The 20,014-nt window shown below is 40.0% G+C and overlaps 1 protein-coding gene across 1 annotated transcript in view; it reads left to right on the forward strand.

The window, feature by feature from the left end:
• The first annotated feature begins 541 nt into the window (after positions 1 to 541).
• LOC122813774 (sulfotransferase 1 family member D1-like) overlaps positions 542 to 20,014 on the forward strand; it is a 506,318-nt gene continuing 486,845 nt past the window's right edge. Inside the window, exon 1 of the mRNA XM_044086270.1 lies at positions 542 to 781. Within this exon, the coding sequence (XP_043942205.1) occupies positions 730 to 781 (52 nt within the window). The 5' untranslated portion in view covers positions 542 to 729. The remainder of the gene's footprint in view (positions 782 to 20,014) is intronic.

Here is a 20,014-nt window from a genome sequence, read left to right on the forward strand (position 1 = left end):
TAGATGGCCAGGCATAAATGATAGAGTTTCAGTTGTCCCAGTATTGAAATTAAAGGCACTTGAAAGAAAGATAGAGAAGGAAAATTAATGTTGTTCCTTTCTCAGTTATTTTATAGTAGACATAGTTCATGAATGAACCAGATGTGGCAAAAAAGTGTTTCACATTTTTTAACATATTTTAAGTAGTTATATATATTTTTGGTAAAGTTAGTTAAGTGAATAATGTGATGCAGTTGTTTTAATTCAATGCATTCATTTTGTATTTACCATGTAACACATATTTTATAGAATATATAGTAGATTTTATTCAGGCATTTTAGGGGTTTATGTTGCTTTAAGTGTTTCAGCCAATTAGAATGTGAGTGTGAATATTTAAAAGTTAGAAATGCATTTGAATGTTATCTGATGAAGTTTACAGTGATAAATGAAACCGGTAACCTGCTATCTGCTGTGACATTGGTGGATTGTTTTGTCCTATTAAACAACATTTTTTCTACTTTGGCGAGCATTTTTGGATTTATTTGCTCCTAGGAATGAGGCACAGCCTATTTGCCTTTCTGATATTTGGATTGACTCCAGTTTGGTCAAATAGGCCTCGTGCATCATGACGAACAGACTACAGTGGTTCGGTCACATATGCAGGAAAAACATAAGATTATTTTGTAAAGCAGATTTGAGAAGAAAGAGGAAGAAAGGAATAGGAGATGAAGTTGTCCAGCCAAGACATGGATGAATTGCATGACAGAAAACCTGTTACAGCTGAGCATGACTGTTGAAGAAGGTAATAAGGGTGGTTTTGAAGCATGAGCGGTAGTAACAGTTAACGCAACACCCCAACCCCATATAAATATGGGAAAAAGGAGGGCGTTGATGAGGATGTTGTTGATGAACATTTTAACAGACTGTGTTATAGGCTATATATCCTAATTTGACGTTAATACATTCAGATGCACTCCACTGACAAGCGACAGCTCTGTTTACACAAAACCTCATGAAGCATAGTGTCTATCTGTTTATTGCTGTCTTCGGCAGGACTAACAGATTAATGTGTGCTTCCATCCGATAATAAGTAAATAGAAAAACAATGACTTCATGTACTTTTTTCTTTTATCCTGTATCAGTAAATTTACACAATTTATGTTACAGCTGTAGTATATTTTACTGTTTTTATTTTTGCTCAGTGTATTACATTTCCTTTTATTTCTGCTATTTCTATAGCAATCACCAGAATCACAGTACCCCTGCCCTGGAGCTATTCTATGATTATTAATGCAATTCAAGGAATCTGTAGTTTGGAAAAGGAGAATGTATTACCTGTGTATGGTAACAATCAAACTATGCAGATAAAAGCATCTTTGATCACTGAGTCTAACAATGTTCTAAAAGCATCTTTGATCAGTGAGTCTAACAATGTTCCCACCTACTTAAGCAGCTGCACACATTTTTTTGATCTCTAGCTTTATTGTCAATGTTGTCAAGGGTACTTGTACCTCTCTGATACAGTTTTGAACTTTACCTTTCATGTGTCTCCTAAGAAGTAGTGTATAAGCATAACATGTTTCCTTGCACACTTCCATAAGGAAAAGGGTTCTACAGTTAAAAATACCCCCTTTAACCCTACTACATAGCCCCTTTCATAACGATATCATAAGTACAGTAGGAGACTGATTTTTTTCTGAGATACAAGATACTCTTTCCGGCTTCAAAGAAAATAGATTAAAAAAAGATCTACCGTTTTGCTGTCTTCCTGCTTTAACATGCAAACATTCCCCAAAATGATATTTGCAAGTCATGTAAAGATGTGAGGGATTCATTGTACCTATATCTGGACATTATTTTTTCACTGCCTTAATCTACTGTGCCTTCCAGCAAATACATATAACTAAACATTTTGTTTTAGTATCTGTAGAAGGGCTCCCCCGATAGGTAAGCTACTCACAAGTAGAAGAAAATATATTTATCATTGTACATAAAATAACACCTCCATCCAAACACCATCTACTAGCGCTTAAGCAGTTGAACAATATATCACAAAATAAGGCCATCTCATAATTTGTGAATATAAATTAAAGTAGCATGTCAGTGTTTCTGGAATGAAACAAGCTGCAAGGCAGCAATGTGTCAGTTACTGTGTAGTTGCAATCCAGAGTGCAACACCTTTTGTTAGAGTACTATGTTAAATAAGTAACAAAAAAGATTCCACTTGAAATATGTTACTGTCTTCAGTGCCCTTTTCTTACTTAAGCAGTACAATTAATACCAAACTGGGAAAAGAATGTAAAAATTTTAATCAAGAAAGGAAAATGCACTGTCTGCTTCACAAAAATCTTGTGTAAAAGATTGTGAATTCAATGAAGAATTAACCATCTTAATTTCTATTTGACAACTATCTCAAGCATTCTAATTTTATTGACCACACATTTTATGGACAATTGCTTCAGTTTATCTTTGAGAAAAGTTTGCTTCTATTCCTGAAATCTGTGCCTCTATAGTCCAAGGCATATGTGGTTATTACACAGGCATGCAGTTTTGGATGGTCACTGCTGTCTAGGGACTCTCTCTCATATGCATGCTGGCTTCTTGATTTAAGGAGCAGTAATCTATTACTTCTGCAGCCCTTGTGTGCCCTTCAGTTTATCTTTGAGAAAAGTTTGCTTCTATTCCTGAAATCTGTGCCTCTATAGTCCAAGGCATATGTGGTTATTACACAGGCATGCAGTTTTGGATGGTCACTGCTGTCTAGGGACTCTCTCTGATATGCATGCTGGCTTCTTGATTTAAGGAGCAGTAATCTATTACTTCTGCAGCCCTTGTGTGTACCTGTCTAGGAAGTGGGAGGAAGGTCTTCATTGCATTTCCTACAGAGTGCATGATATGTCTCTGAATCCAGCTCTTGTCATCTTCGTCTACTACGCAACTGGTTTCTTGCATTACCTATAACACTACATCCATGAAATTTTGCACATTGAACCTTAAACAGTGAGTGTTCACCTCCATGAAAGGTCAGTTCAATGATTTACTTTCCCAGAAAAGTAACAACTTGCTTGGCATTTGGGCCATCACACAAAGCATGGTATTTTAAGCGCACCTGTTGCTTGGAATTTAAACATGATCATAAAAGGAGGAAGGAACATCTTCATGTGGTGCAGGAAGGGGAAGAGCATTCTACAGAAAAAATGTGTTAATACCATATCTCTCAGTGTTGACTCATACCAGTACACCCCTTCAAAGTTCAGAGGACGATACTGTCTTCCAAGGCAATTTGACCAGTAGCCTTTTTTCTCTTCATTTGGTAGTTGAAAGAATGTGTCTGATGATTCTGTGCTACGCTGCATTAGTGAGTTGATTTCCATTTCCCTTGTCTGTTTATATTTTACAGTTTCTAGACAGCGGCAGACATATTTTAATAATTCTGTGGCTAGAGTTAGTAGCAAAACTGTCTAGCTAATTAAACAGTGTTTTTTTTTAATATTGGCTATCTGTTTAAAGCTTGTATTTCCTATCTCTCTCTCTCTCTCTCTCTGAAATCACTTATTTGTTTGGATATTTAAGTCTTAAACTCTCTTGCCTAATTTGTTTTAAGTAAAGGATTTTACTGATTAAAATACAAAAGGTTTTGGTTGGTGGCTTATTAATGGATATTGGAGAAATGGCAATGAAGTAGTTAATTTTGGCAATCGGAATTCATCTTTTAAAGAGCTCAACTTTTTATGATATTAGATTGTAGCTGGCATTTTTAAGAGTATGAAGTAATTGTGTCCAGGTCTATGACATTTTGTCCAATGGCTACTCAGCGAATAGCTATTCATCAAACACCTATTAATCAAAGCTGCTGTTCACCGAGCAGCGAACTTTAAGCAGTGGATACAAGCAGTTGGCCAACCAAGTGACTGCAAAAAACCCCTAAAATTTTAAACCTGCCAAGGTGGGGGGCTACGGCCCCCATACCCCCCCCCCAATGTGATGGACTGTGCCCCCACATCCCCCCTAACTGAATATACCAACTCTGAGAACACACTACAATGGGGAAAAGGGCAAATTCCAGATGGTGGCCAAACACTGGTTTGCCCTAGTTAAAATAAGGCGTTCAGTGAAGAACAGCTTTGATAAATAGATGTTCAATGAATGGCTATTAGCTGAATAGCCATTCAATGAAATGTCACAGACCCATTGTGTCCTGGTTGTGGCAGTCTGGTCTGGCTGATGGCAGTGAACTACTGTATTAGCATTAGCCTCTTCTGCAAATGGAAATTTGTGTGTGTCTGTGTGTGTGAGTGAAATACTTGTAGCCAAGATATGGTTATTGTAGGTAAACTATCAGGGTACAGAGTGAAATGGATGAATTCCTGGAAAGCTAATATTCAACCCCATTTTGTATCTCTTGAGTATGAACCTTATTTGTGTGTCTGGCATAGGTCATAGCCTAGCCAAGGGCTACAGCATTCACTTGCTATTCACTCTAAAGGCCAAAACAGCTTACACTTATTATTTTATTTGGGACAGTAGGGCAGATCAGAACACTATTGACCCTGGCCCTCATATGTTAAATGGTGGCATTGGGTGAGAATGTAAAGCCCAAGGCCAACATACAGTAAGTGTTGGCAGTGGCATGATTTCTAGGCCATGCTCTCATAACATTGTACAACAATAATCAAGAATGTATATCTGACAATGAATAATGAAATTTTAAATGATAGCCATATGGAATTAAAGAGATTACCACTACAAGTGATAAACACGGTGCTTGCACTTAACTAACTTGAAATCACTGGGTAAGGGAACATTTGTTGGAATAGCATGTGGAAGTGATAAATGCAAGGAAAAGCTAACACTGGATAAAATGGCAATCCAGGTTGTAGCCTGCTATACATCCCCCATAATGTCCCAAGATTCCCACTCTGCATTCCTGAACACTCTGGAAAGCATTAAGGTTCATCCCAATACCCTTACACTGGGAGACATTAAATACCCCTCTATTAGCTGGGAAAATTACTCCTACTCCAAATGATTTGCCCAGTGATTTCTGCAATTCATTAACTCCAATGCCCTGGACCAGCTCATTCTCACCCCCACCAAAGGTAGAAACATTCTCGATCTGGGCATCACAAACATGGGGAACCACTGCTCTACACCAGTGATCAACCCCTCCTTGGTCAGATCTGACCATAAGTTAATCACAGTCGATATCCAAATCCTACCCTCACTCCCCATGAAGGAAACCACAGTGAGAAACGTCTCCAAAGCCAATTTTGTGCTTCTAAAGACAGAAGTGTCAAACTTCACATCAACCACGCAGACAGGGAATGGATGTATGATCGCTGAATTATACACCAAGGTATGAGCATTTACACAAGTGCATGGATCAGGTCATACCTAACAGAACCAAGATCATGTCCTCCAAAAAAAAAGAAGCCAATATGGTGGTCCCCTGCCATTATCAAACTCTACAACAGAAGAAAAAACTGTTGCAAAAAAGGGCAAAGACCCAAGATTGGAAAAACTCCCTTGTAAGTCTCAGCAAAAAACTGAGATCGCGCATCAAAGCCTCCAAAGCTAGTTATGAAAACAAAATTGCAACAGATGCTAAAGATAACCACAAGGCATTCTTTAGTTACGTCAAAAACCTGCATAACAATATGCAGGGGTGCTCTGAGCTACTGTACAATGGCACCACTTAGGCTGACCCAACAGCTATTGCCAACATCTTGGCAGACAACTTTAGTGCAAACTTTACCCCCCCACCCCCAAAAGGGCCCATCCCAATACCCAAGGAATACCAAATCCCTAATATCACGGCTGGTCAGGTAGAAGCTGCACTATCCAAAGCCAAAAATACAGCTTCCATGGGACCTGATAATATACCTGGCTGCGTGCTATACAAATTACAAAGGGAACTGGCACCTCACACGAGTGCCCTGTTCAGCCACAGCCTCACATCTGGCTTTGTTCCCACTGCGTGGTGCACCACTACAGTCATACCTCTCCACAAAGAGGAAGCAACTACTGACCCTGGAAACTACCGTCCCATCAGCCTGATGAACCTGATCTGTAAGGGTATGGAGCGCATCATTATGGACCTCATAAATAAGGATATTGGGAACCTTCGAACCCTGGATCCCTCACAGTTTGGGTTTGTGAAGGGCAGATCATGTCTGCTCAACCTGATAGACTTTTTTGAATCTGTCACCAAAGTGGTCAATGAAGGCAAGGTAGTCCATGCAGCCTATCTCGATCTGGCCAAGGCCTATGACACTATCCCCCATTCAGGGATCATTTGACAGACCCACCAACCTAGGTATCAAACCTTACATCATAAGATGGGTTGCCAACTGGCTCACGGACAGAACCTACACTGTGAAAGTAGCAGACTCCAAATCTTACTATTGAACAGTCACAAGTGGTTCCCACAAGGATCGGTCCTGGGTCCTATCCTGTTTGGTATATACTTCTCTGAAGTTCAGGCCAACACCCAAGGGCTCTGGTTGACCAAGTTCACTGATGACTGCAAACTGGGAGCCATTGTTAACTCTCAAGCTGACGTCAACATCCTACAAAAAGGCCTCACAGACAACAGTGACTGGTGCAAGAACCATGGTATTAAGCTCAATGCCAAAAAGTGCATTGTCATCCTCTTCAGGAAAAACTTGGTGCCCATGAACTACCACATCGATGGTAGCCCTCTCAACTCCAAAGGTGTGATAAAAGACCCAGGGACACAAGTTGATAGTAACCTCTCCTTTGACAACTATGTCGCCACTGTAGTTGGGAAGTCTTTCTATTTGGCACACCTCATTGTAAAGGGTTTCTATTCCAGGAAGAAATAAGTCATAGTCCCTCTCTACTCATCCCTCATTAGACCCATTATAGAGTACAATACCCCATTTGGCATGTACCTCTCAAGATACCTACAACAACTGGAGAGGCCACAGAAATTCCTCACAAAGAGGATCCTAGGACTCAAACACATGCCCTATACAGACAGGCTCAAAAAACTACAGCTATACTCCGTCTCATATCGCCTACTTAGAGGCGATCTCTGCTTGGCATACAAAGCCATGGCAGACCCAGTGTTACAAGACTTGCTCCATCTCAAAAAGACTCAATCCTTCTGCACCACATGGTCCAAGGACCTCAACCTCACCACCACAATAAACAGAACCTGTTGGAGGGACAGGATCCTAACCCAGAGACTATCCATATTCTGGAACAAACTCCCCATTCATGACAAGCAGAGCAACTCACTGGCCCTCTTCAAGAAAAATCTTGATGAGTGGATGAGTAACAGAAAGTTCACCCCTGGGATAATTTCAACAGCCTTGCTCAATAGGGGTGCAAGGAACTAACATCCGGCAACAGGACCACTGAGTATCTTCTTGGCCTAGGCTTGTGTTGGCTCTACGGCCATTAGCCTAATACTCACCTATGAACCTATAAATATACATCTTATGTAGTATGCATTGGAAACCTAAGAGGAATTTACACTGCCCTTTTGTATAACATCATACAGTACAGCATACACTCCAGACTGTAAATATGATTCAAACAGTCACTTCTGTAACTAATCAGGGCATGTGCATTCTAAAGTCACCTACTTTTTAAGTGGCAAGAAATGCTTTACTACTCCTGTGCCTACTGTAGCCAACTGTAAAGGTTCTGCAATGGAATGGGTGGTAGACAGCATTCACTGGTCTATTAAAAACAACACCATTCCAGTGTCATACACACACACACACACACACACACACATATATATATATATATATATATATATATATATATATGTGTGTGTGTGTGTGTATGTATGTATGTACTGACGTCAGGGAAGAGGCGACAGCAACCGACGCTGGACGTAGACTTTGGAATTCAGGCCGACTGGGGGTAGCCTGCCAGCAGGATAACCCAATTGTAATGACTGCAACAGTCAATACACTCAAACATCTACATTTATGTTAAGTGTACACAACTGTACTGTCTCTTACCTACCTCCCTCTCGTGGTTTAGTAGCTATCTAACCAACAAATACCAAGCAGTCAAATGGCAGCATGAATATTCTTCCTTCCTACCCATTACAGCATGGGGACTGAAAGTCTCCATACTTGGACCACTTTAATTTAACACATACCCTGCCAAACATGCAACTCTGTACAATAAGCTGAAACTCAGTGGTCATCTGTACATCTTCCAACTGCAAATAATAACCCAAAAGTCCTTCAGATCAATAGAATCTTGGCTAAAAAATTCACAACTACTACTTAACCCTAAAAAAATCAGTTACTATCTTCTCCCCCAAAACATACTCAGTAAATGGTGGGTTTATATAGATGGATCACTTCAGTAAACAGCATACTGATTGAACAAGGTTGCCAGCACATGAGTGCTCGGAATCACTACTTTAAAAATGCGTGAAATTTGACCTGCATTTCCTATCTACTGTGAAAAAAAACACTTGGTCTTCTATATAGAGCAAAACCTTTTCTGACTGATGGTGCTAGATGAACCATAGGTAGGACCTTCCTCCTACCAACTCTGCTGTTTTTATCAGCAGCCTTCATACTACTATACAAAAGAGACTGGAGCAATGCTTTAATAAAGTTGCATGCTTGGCAGCTTACTGCTCAGTGTTCATCACTGCTGTGCCCTAAAGCAGCTCAAGTGGACTTAGTTGCACTGTTACCTCCACTGCAATCAACCAGTATTACTACATAGCCAGATAAATTATTCTTGGCAAATATCCAGCAATAGAAGGAATGGTTCAGCATATCAACCTACTACAGATCTCCGCTCCAAAGACCAACTCCTCCTGTCTGTCACTACAGCCCAAATCTCACTGCACTCTAACTGCATGTCTAACCACTGGAATATCCTTCCACCAGCTCTCAGGCACCTTGATAATCAACAAACATTCAAAAACAGGCAGAGTAATCACTTCATATCAACCTGTCTATGTAGTTGTACAATACCAGGATAAACGAGACACTGCTCCAATGATTCCCTTCCTCTCTAACACAAGCCGTCACCTCTTCTAAAGTCTTATACCTCCATAGCTTCACCTGCTTTGTTCTCTTGTACCTTCAGTCCAACTCTTTTTTTTTAATCTTGCTACATAGTATTTTCCAAAAAGTAACCATGGCATAACTTCATCATGTGTCTAGAACTGTCCTCTGTCTATTCCACTGTATATACCTGACCACCTACAACCTGACTACATATTTCTTATTTCTGTCCTATAAACCTTTTCTGACTTGATTGTAAATAAACTGCTCTAAGAATTGCCTAGTACTGTGTGATTAAAGGGACAATCCCACGGTTTAAAATTCGGGTCCACACTACAACTAACCTAATTTACGCCCACTTTACAACGTCACTCACATTACCACCCACGGTGTCCTTTTTCGCTTAAATATCCTGTATGTCTACAACTGCAAACCTATTTTGGCTCCCACTGTCAACTAAGTTGTGGTTTTAAGGTCCTATCACAAGTCAGCAATGCAGCTGTTTAATTAACAATCTGCATTCAAACTGGACCCTTAGTTTGAGAGACAGCCTTACAGAACTATTCGCTAGTATATAGAGATGAGTATATTTTTCTGTATTATTCTGTATTATAGAGCTAAATTGTTTGCTTAGATATCTGTTGTATGTATAAATATAGAGAGAACAGTATATATTTTTTGGCTTTATAATTTGCACATTCCTCACATCTGTGTTGAAACTGTCCCCCCCCCCAGTTCTTGGTTGTAGTTTTGGTGGCTTTTGCAGTGCCCACTCCACTGTAGATGTGATCTAAGACACTCCCCCAGGCCCATCTCTTTACTGCATTCTACCTAATTAACCCTTTCTGCACTTGCTTTTAGTCCTTTTTAATTTAATTACATTTTTTCGAACTGTGTGTGGACTAATATTGCTACATATTCAAGTGTGCCAGCTTGCACTGCATGAGAATTGTATTTACTACTGCTTTTGCTACTTTTCTGAAAAAAAAAATTCATCTGCTTTTACTGTACTTGTGTTTCTTCCTACTTTATTTTGCTTTTGCGTCATCCTAAAAGTACTCGATTGTATTTATTACTGCTTGGTGTAACTCAGTCTAAGCCTTTTAGTTTCAACACTTGGGCTTCAGACCAGTTGTTTTACATTGAGAGGGCTTGTGGTCTGCACTCTAGTGGCAGAACAGGTAGCTTACATCCTTCTAAGTTGGGAACTGCTGATTGAGGGCTCAGTGTCTGTTATTCTAAAAGTGTATTAATTCTGGTTTAAGCACTTGGCCTTTCAGGCCAGTTATTTTACATTAAGAGGGTTCGTGGTCTGCACTCTTGTGGGAGGATAGGCTGGACTCTGCCCTTCTGAGCTGGGAATTTCTGGTTAAAGGCTTATAGTGCATGCATATCTGAACTGCTTCTTACTGAAATTGGTACACTTTGTTTGCTGTAGCATAGACTAGATCCAGGTCTGCTGAATCTAGCTTTGTTTGTATAACTTGAGCACTAATCCAGGCATTCTTTAAAGTACTCAATTGTATTTATTAATGCTTGGTAGTAACTTGATTAAAGTGTAGCTATCATTCTAAGTCTTTTGGATTAAGCACTTGGGCTTCAGACCAGTTGTTTTACATTAGGAAGGTTTGTGGCATGCACTGTGGTGGCAGGACAGGTAGCTTTCATCCTTCTCAGTTGGGAACTGCTGATTGAGAGCTCAGTGTCTGTTATTCCTAAAGTGTATTAGTTCTGGTTTATGCACTTGGGCTTCAGGCCAGTTATTTTACATTAAGAAGGTTCGTGGTCTGCACTCTTGTGGGAGGAGAGGCTGGACTCTGCCCTTCTCAGCTGGGAATTTCTGGTTAAAGGTTTATAGTGCCTGCATATTTGAACTGTTTCTTACTGAAATTGGTACACCTTGTTTGCTGTAGCATAGACTAGATCCAGGCCTGCTGAATCTAGCTTTGTTTTTATGCTTGTTGTTTGTTTGCTTGTTATTTCCCTGGCACGCTAATTCCACCTAAAGCGGCTTCTCAGCTTCTGTGGATCCCTAGTGATATCTGCATTGCTTACTGTACTTATTTCCTTGTTTCACTTGAAAGAAAGTTACTGTTTGTCATTTTTGCATTTAAGTTACCTGTAACACATTGCACTTAAGTTACCTGGCACTTGCTCACTAAAGCAATTATATAAGTCAGCACTAAAAATTAAAAGCACTACACCCTCACTCCCCATTGGCCCTTGTTTTCAATTATAAAGGAATTCCCAGTATTATTCTAGCATGTCCAAAGGTCAGTTGTCAATCTCCTCTCCGGTCCAGCTGGTGAATCTGGGAATCTTGAGGCAATGTTACAACTGCTTCATGAACACAGACAACCCTCTCCTCCTCCCAACAAATTCCAACACATGTGAGAGATGCAACCATATAGCCAAACTGGAGGCTAAGCTCTCTCAACTCACATAGACCTACCACGACAGCAAACCAAACACATAATCACACAAAAACATACTCGGAGGCTCTAAATAAAGATCTGCCTAAGCAGCAGAGACCTCCAAAGCAGACACCCAAGCAACCGCTACCCCAAAACAAAACACGTGCAACACATATCTCAGAAAGCCAGTGTGCTGAACAGTCACAGCCCTTAAGGCTAAACAACACACATGATACACTTGTAATAGGTGACTCTATCGTCAGGCACACTGACGTCCCACTCACCAGGCTGAACAAGGAGAAGGTCACAGTGAGCAGCCTGTCGGGTGCTAGGATCCGCCACATAACACAAGCACGCAGGTCACTCCAAGGCAAGTACAAATATGACTCAGTCATTGTCCATGCTGGTGTGAATGACCTGAGACGTACCTCCCTGCACTACATGAAAAGAGACGTAGAGGAGCTCTCTGAGCATGTAGCCCAGGCCGGTATGACCCTGACCTTGAGTAGCATCTTACCCTCACCAAGAATGATGCCACAATATGAAGACAAGATGATCAATTTCAACAATTGGCTTAAGTACTGGTGTCATTCAAAGGGGATCCAATGCCTGTCAGCCTGGGATGATATGCTCGACAAGCCACGATGCTTCGCTAGGGACAGCTTGCACCTGTCACCCCTGGGCTTTCGGATATTGGCAAAGGCTGTTGCTACCCCCATAGTGCCTTTTTTAGGCAAGGCTCAAAAGACAAACCTACCTCCATAGGTATCACAAGGGATAAGAAATTAAGAGTAATACTACTCAATGCCAGAAGTCTAAACCTCAAGATGCACGCACTTGAAACTCTCCTTAGCATGGAGAACATTGATATCTGTGCAGTAACAGAAACCTGGTTCAGGGCTCCCGAGAGCACCCCATCACTACCAGGTTATACCTCATACCATGCTTTATGGCCCCAAAACTTGGACCGAACCACAAAAGGAGGGGAAGTATCGATATTCATCAAATATACCCACACCTCCAGGTTGGTGGCAAAGCACGAAGCATCAGAGACTATCCATGTGCAACTAACAGTGGGTAAAACTGCTTTCCAGTTTATAGCCTGCTACAGAGCACCCTCCCAAACCCAGGAACCCCACTCGGCCTTCCTGAGAACACTGGAAAATATGAAGGTCTCTCCAAACACCATTATATTGGGCGACTTCAACTACCCAAACATAGACTGGGAGCATTACTCTAGCTCCAACACCCTAGCCCAAAGGTTCCTAGAATTCATAAACTCAAATGCTATGGAACAACTTGTTACCACTCCCACAAGAGGGGAAAACATACTGGACCTGGTCATCACCAACATGGGGACTCTATGCTCCAGACCAGAAGTGTATCCTTCACTGGTAAGATCAGACCATAAACTGATCTCACTGGATATTCACATCCCGACCCCACCCCCTGCCCAGAAAACCACAGTGAAAAACTTCTCTAAAGCAAATTTCACACTCCTCAAAACCAAGGTGGAATCCTTCAAAGCCCCCGGGCCTGTGAAAATACGGCCCAGACCACAGAATCCTTTATAAATGCATTCTGTGAACACCTTCAGGAATGCATGGATCATGCAATCCCAAATAAAACCAAGACCCAATCCTCCAAAGGCAGACCTCCTGTCTGGTGGACCCCAGCCATAAACAAACTATACAATAGAAAGAGGAAGCTACTACATGATAGAGCAAAATCCCAAAAAAGGAAGGCATCTCTGATCAGTATTAGCAAAAAACTAAGGGCACTCATAAAATCGTCTAAGGCCAGCTTTGAGAGAAAAATTGCACAGGACACTAAGGATAATCACAAGGCTTTCTTTAGTTATGTTAGGAACCTGGGTGGGAATTCCCAAATATGCTCAGAATTAGTCCAAAATGACAAAAAATACACCGAACCCACAGACATTGCCAACATCCTAGCTGACAGGTTCAGTGCAAACTTCTCCCCACCAAAAGGGCAAATATCTATCCCAACAGAGTGCTGCCCCCCTGACATCTCAGATGCTCAGGTAAGAGCCGCCCTTTCCAAAGCAAAAAACACAGCATCAATGGGACCAGACAGTGTCCCGGGCTGCGTCCTACATGAACTCCAAGAAGAGCTAAACCCAAACATAAAACTACTGTTCAGTCTCAGCCTTACTACAGGATATGTACCCAAAGAGTGGCGTACAGCAACAGTGGTCCCTCTCCACAAAGGTGGTGCCTCAATGGACCCTGGAAACTATCGCCCCATAAGCCTGACTAGCTTGGTCTGCAAAGCTATGGAAAGGATCATCATGGACCTCATAAATAAAGATATTGGGGACCTACAGACACTGGATCCTACCCAGTTTGGCTTTGATAAGGGCAGATCCTGCCTCTTAAACCTGGTCAACTTCTTTGAAACAGTCACCAAGGCCATTGACGAAGGGAAGGTGGTCCACACAGCCTACCTGGACCTCGCAAAAGTCTTCGATACAATACCCCACTCGGGCATTATAGATAAACTGTAACCAAAGAAAAACACACTGCCAGGTAAAGCACTCTTATTCAAAAGTCCAAATCATGTAAAAAGAAAGAATAAAGAGTGCACCATTAGCTGGAATTCAAACTTGTCAGCAAATAAATCCAAATAACCACCTGTTTAAATAAATCTTCATTTATTACGAACGACAGGAGCTGCAGCAAGTGATAAAAGTAAGCGCTTTCGCGTTGACACCAACGCTTCTTCAGACATGAAGATTTATTTAAACAGGTGGTTATTTGGATTTATTTGCTGACAAGTTTGAATTCCAGCTAATGGTGCACTCTTTATTCTTTCTTTTTACATTATAGATAAACTCACCAGCTTAAATATAAACCCCTATGTCACTAGATGGGTTGCAAACTGGCTCAAGGACAGAACCCACATGGTTAGAATTGCTGGAGCCATGTCAGACTCCAAACCAGTTACAAGTGGCGTCCCACAAGGCTCAGTCCTGGGACCTCTCTTGTTCGGTATATATTTCTCAGAGGTACAGGCCAACACAGAAGGAATGTGGCTGACCAAGTTCGCAGATGACTGCAAACTGGGCGCCATAATCGACTCTCCAGCCGACACAAGCATCCTCCAAAAGGGCCTCATAGAAACAGACAACTGGTGCCAGAGCCATGGCCTCAAGCTAAATGCCAAAAAGTGTATAGTCATCCCCTTTGGCAAAAACAAAGTGCCAACAAATTACCACATAGGTGGTAATCCATTAAGTACAGAAGAAGTAATTAGGGACCTGGGGACCCAAGTTGATAGCAATCTCTCATTTGACAACCACATGGCCAAAGTGGTTAGAAAAACATTTTATATAGCCCACCTAATCATGAAGGGATTCACATCTAGATTAGGGGAGGTCATCATGCCTCTTTACTCATCCCTCATCAGGCCCATAATCGAGTACAATGCCCCTTTTGGGATCTACCTTACTAAACACCTGCAGTAACTGGAACGACCCCAAAAGTACCTCACCAAGAGGATCAAAGGCTCAAACAGATGCCATATGCTGCCCGGTTAAAGAAACTCCAGCTCTACTCAGTGGCATACCACCTGCTCAGAGGCGACCTGTGCCTGACGTATAAAGCCATGTCCAACCCGGAATTAAGGGACATGCTGCACCTCAAAAAATCCAAATCCCATCGAGTTACACGCTCGAGAGACTTGAACCTCAGCATTGAAATAAATAGGACATGCTGGAGGGACAGATTCATAACCCAGAGGCTCCCTTCACTCTGGAATAAAATCTCAGTCCAGGTTAGGCAGAGTCCCTCATTGACTCTCTTCAAGAGGAATCTTGATGAGTGGATGGGAGATCATAGGTTTACCCTGGGTATCACTTCTGTGTTACTGTTAGACAGAGGCACAATATACTAACTTCCAAAAAGGGCATAGCAAAATTAATTTAAAATGGGTGGTGAAAGCCAAACATACTCTGGCTAGGCTTATAAATGCCCTAGGGCAGATAGCCTAGTATGAACCTATGGCATTAGAAAATAATAACAGACTTTTCAGTTTCAGATTTTATACCCTTCCGAAAATTAATGCTAATGCAAAACCTGCTATTCGATCAACTTTCTAAGTTTGCAAGAGGAATATTTCAAAAAAAATCACTGATTTCCTGCGCTAAGAGGCTGAGTTGTATGCTACAGTTCCTCCTACTTTTCAGCTTCTCTGTATGATAATAATTTAATTTTTAAAGCAATCATTCATTGTGGTTCGTTTCTATGGTAACCACAATGAACAATCATTGTAAAATGGAAACTTTTGCTGTCTGGAGCTGTTTCCCCAGTTATTTTAACATTTGTCAGGAGTTGTATGCTACGTTTGTAGCTTCTCAGTATGATAATAAATTAGTTTTTAAAGCGATCGTTCGTTGTGGTTCGTTTCTATGAACGATCGTTCTAAAAATCAAAAATTTAACATAAAAAACAGTTGTATAATGTATTGCAGTATCGTCTCTGCAGTCTTATTTCCTATTAAGCGCCCACGCTAATAGCTATACTGTTATTGTATCAACTTTATCATACTCTCAGCTGTCCATATTTTCACAGACCATCCAGATTTTTGCCTCGTAATTTTGGTCTGTTCCTCATAAAACATTTGCTTTACTGCCACATCAGTGAGGATTGAATCTAGTAAATAACGATAGCCGTTTATGTTCAGGCTTGATATCATTCGGGAAATGCATGTTAACACAAAATCTTTTATTCTATCAACTTTCTAAATTTGTGCGAGCAATTTTGAGCCTTAACACCACTTTATTTCAGGCTTTGTACGGATTTTTGTATGTGAGCATGTGTAAACAGATTGAAAGGTAAGCTGCTTCTGTTTCTAGGAGCGATATATCATCCCCTTTTCCAAACAATCATAGAAATGAACAGCAATAAACAAGCTTTCTAAAAACAAAAGTTTTAATGTAAAGAGAAGATGTTAAGCACTAACAAGTTCAACTCCATCATCTTATAATTGTTTAACAACTACTCTTTACATTAAAACTCTGTTTTTTTTTTTTTTTACTGTTTTAATAAGAAACAAAATGAAAGACTGCTTAGCAAACCTTAAGAGAAAAGTTTTCTATCCCAACATCAATGGGAATTGACAAACATTACTAGCAATACTTATAATGCTACACACAGTCAGTTTAATATAGGTGACCCTTTAGAATTTGCTCCTTTTGCCAATCCAAAAGAATAGTTTGCAGAACAGGGAGGGGGATATTATGTGAATCAGGAAAAACACTGTCTATGCTCACCAATGGAAATGATAGGAACAAGGCCTACATGGGGGAAAAAAGGTGAGGGAAAGGCAATGGATGGAGATGACTAATGAGCAAATAACAATTGAACTCAATGGGTTAGTACTACCACATAATACAGTTCATAGATTTAACTATAGACACCTAGAAATTAATCCTACATACTTTTCACTTTTTGAAAAAGGATTCAAGTTGATTCCTAATTGTAATAACATTATTATGTTTTCTGATTTTATGATTGAGTTGCGGCTATATATGTGGAAATTGCATTTGCAATATTATTTTAAGGCACAAGATAAACAGGATAAGAAAAACAGAACAACGACTGATGAAGATAAATGATTTTAATCCCACTATGAACCCCTTAATACAAACATTTGAAAAAGCTTGTGAAAAACATCTAAGAGCTTTATAGTATTCATCTATTAATAAGAAAAAAATTATCTTTCTAAGGAACACTTTAATTATAAGATTGAACATGTCATGAAGCCTGAAAAATGGGTTGGAATAGTTTTGTTTGACTCCATATCCAGCCTTAGGCATAGGCCAACTAGGCAGCCGCCTAGGGCTGCTCTAAAAGGGGTGCGTTTCCAGTGATCTGGATGGTGGAAGTAGACCAGGATGGCGGCACAGGTTGGTGATGAGGGGTGCTGTGTAGACCTTTTGCCTAGGTCACCAGTTGACCAAAGGTCGGTCCTGTTTGACTCTGCTGAGTACTCAAGGGTGATGTTGAACTTAAAATGACTGTGACACATATATCCAGGTACCAAGGAACAAAGTTGTTAAAGCATAAAAAAATTATTTTATAAACAGAAGATTACCTATTACAAGGTGTAATTATACCTTCTGAACATAGTTTTTTGAGAAATTTGTACCCATTTATCCCAACTGCATTCAGGATTCCCAAAGTTCAAAAAAGCTTTTTGCATTCCCCTTTTAGACCTATTGTTTCAGCAAGTCTATATTATTTCAGCGAAAGACCTCTACATTGAATCCCGATTCATCGATCGCTACCCATCAATTAGCTGTTTAACAAATATTACAATCATCGAACTTCTTTCTTAGGGAAAGAACTACTTGGTCACCAGAACAACTGTAATATGAACTACATCATTTTGCATTCAAGAAGGTGGGGGGATTCAGCCCCTCCCACATAGATATACCAACTCTAAGATCCCACTACAGTGGGGAAAATGGCTAATTAACAATGCTGGCCCCCTAGTTACTTTTCCAGGGAAAAACTTCTATGTAGTGAGCATTTGCTGAATGCAGCATTTGATGTAGTCATGTAATTGGATAGGGATTTGATGGAGGTGTCTTTCTCGGAAGTAATATAGGCCCATTGCAGCATAGTGATCCAAGACCTAGACCCTTGTTGTTTATATTGATAGACTGTTAAAACCCATGTTTAAGGTAGCTATCCCAATGTTAAGAAATTCCTGGGATTTTTAGACTGAGATTGGATAATGACTTCAATAGTGACAATCATCTAAAGTCGAGGTTTACACTGCCTGTGCAAAAATGGGAAAAATGGGTTATGGATGGATGGATCAACTGGATAATGACTTGGCAAGATAATTGAACCTTTGTGACCACTGGTAGCTTCATTCATACATCTTGTACAAGAAACTGGGATATAAATGTTCATTGAGGCATTGTTGAAGCTTAGCGTCTTAACTATTAAGTAAATCAACCTTTTTGTTGATTTGATGAGTTTGGTTTTAGACAACAACACTATATATTTTGAAGGCAACGTATATAAGCAAATAAGAAGGGTAGCTATGGGTGCTTGTTGTGCACCAATACTTGCAAATTTGTAATGTCAACATGGGAGAAAAACAATATTTTTAAATTTTACAAATTTTGCATAACTTACATTGTATACCTGGATGACACTTTTATTTTACAGAATAGACCATTAATAAAGGCATCAAAATGTTTAGATTGTATTAACCATACAACTGATTTTTAAAGTTTACATGTCAAACCAGTACTGCGTCAGCTAATAATTTAAATGTTACAATCACAAACAGAGATAGTGGGTTTGACTCCAACTTATGCCAGAAACCAACAATTAGCAATACGTATTCACATTTCAACAGTTTGCATCCCTTCAGAAGGAAAATAGTTTATTTAAGGGGTAGTTTCTTAGGTTAACTAGAATGGTTTCCAGGGATGATTTTTTTGAAACCGAGATCAAAACATAGTTATTTGGAGGGGAGGCATGAACTGGTAAAGCATTTAGAACTTCCCTCTGTCCATTAGTAGTATGGGGATAGTCCTAGGCTACATTTACTATTTTCCATCCACTGGTAAATGATAAGTCTTAATGGGACAGGGATGAGCCTTGTGTCACATGAATGGGATAATCTGTTCTAGAGTAGCAGTATCTTCTACAAGATATAATTGCCCTCCAAACTGTTCTGTTAGTATTGCAGAAGAGGTTTATGTCCTTGTATCAAGTATTTCTGATACTGTTTGACTTGAAAATGTGAAGGAAGTTCTTCAAACATGGGTCAGATAATGCCTTGTATGCTACATACAGGTCATATCTTAGCAAATCTGTAAGAGAATGACTATAGCAATACAGATTTGAGGTAGTCAATATAGGATATATTATTTAGGCCTTGTAACCTTTTTGTAAGGTATCTCTGTGGGCATTCCAGATGTTTCATATGCCTGGACAGACATTTGACAAAAGAGGCATCATACTGAATGACTTGCCTAATAAGGGCTGAGTCGGTTTTAGATATTTCATGTGAGATAGACAGTTGAGGTGTGTAAAGTTTGAGCTGAATTTTTCAGCGAGTAGGCTAGCTTTATCTTCAGCTTTGTTGTTGGTAACAACATTTATAATCAGCTCAGTGCATTGGTCTGTTGTGCTCCTGAGTTTCACCTTTTCACCTCAAACTTGGCTTAGTTTAATGAAGCACCTACTTTAATTTAATGGAGTGGGCTTTTTTATTCTTTGTATTGCCCTTATTGCTTTTATCCAGTAATCTCTTCCTTTTATTTTAAAGTTTGTTGATATTAAAGTTTCAAAAAGGGATATGCTGTTTTACTCATGCCTGCCTGGCATAGGTGTATGTTTCTATATGTTAAGTAGAGTTAAATGGGCTTTGTCGAGATTTGAAGCTTGCCAATATTTCACTTAGGAGTAGGCAGCTTATTTTAGAGAAATATTAAAAGTACCAGGAGCAGAAGTGGTCCCAGGATTCAATTTTATTTTGAAGAATACAACATTATTGTCACTAACAACTGACAAAGACATACAAAGGATGGTGTGAAATACCCCCATAGTATTAAGGCAT

Source organism: Protopterus annectens, chromosome 10.part0, assembly GCF_019279795.1.
Source record: "Protopterus annectens isolate FY-2018-M chromosome 10.part0, PAN1.0, whole genome shotgun sequence".
In the NCBI taxonomy this organism is placed as follows: domain Eukaryota; kingdom Metazoa; phylum Chordata; order Ceratodontiformes; family Protopteridae; genus Protopterus; species Protopterus annectens.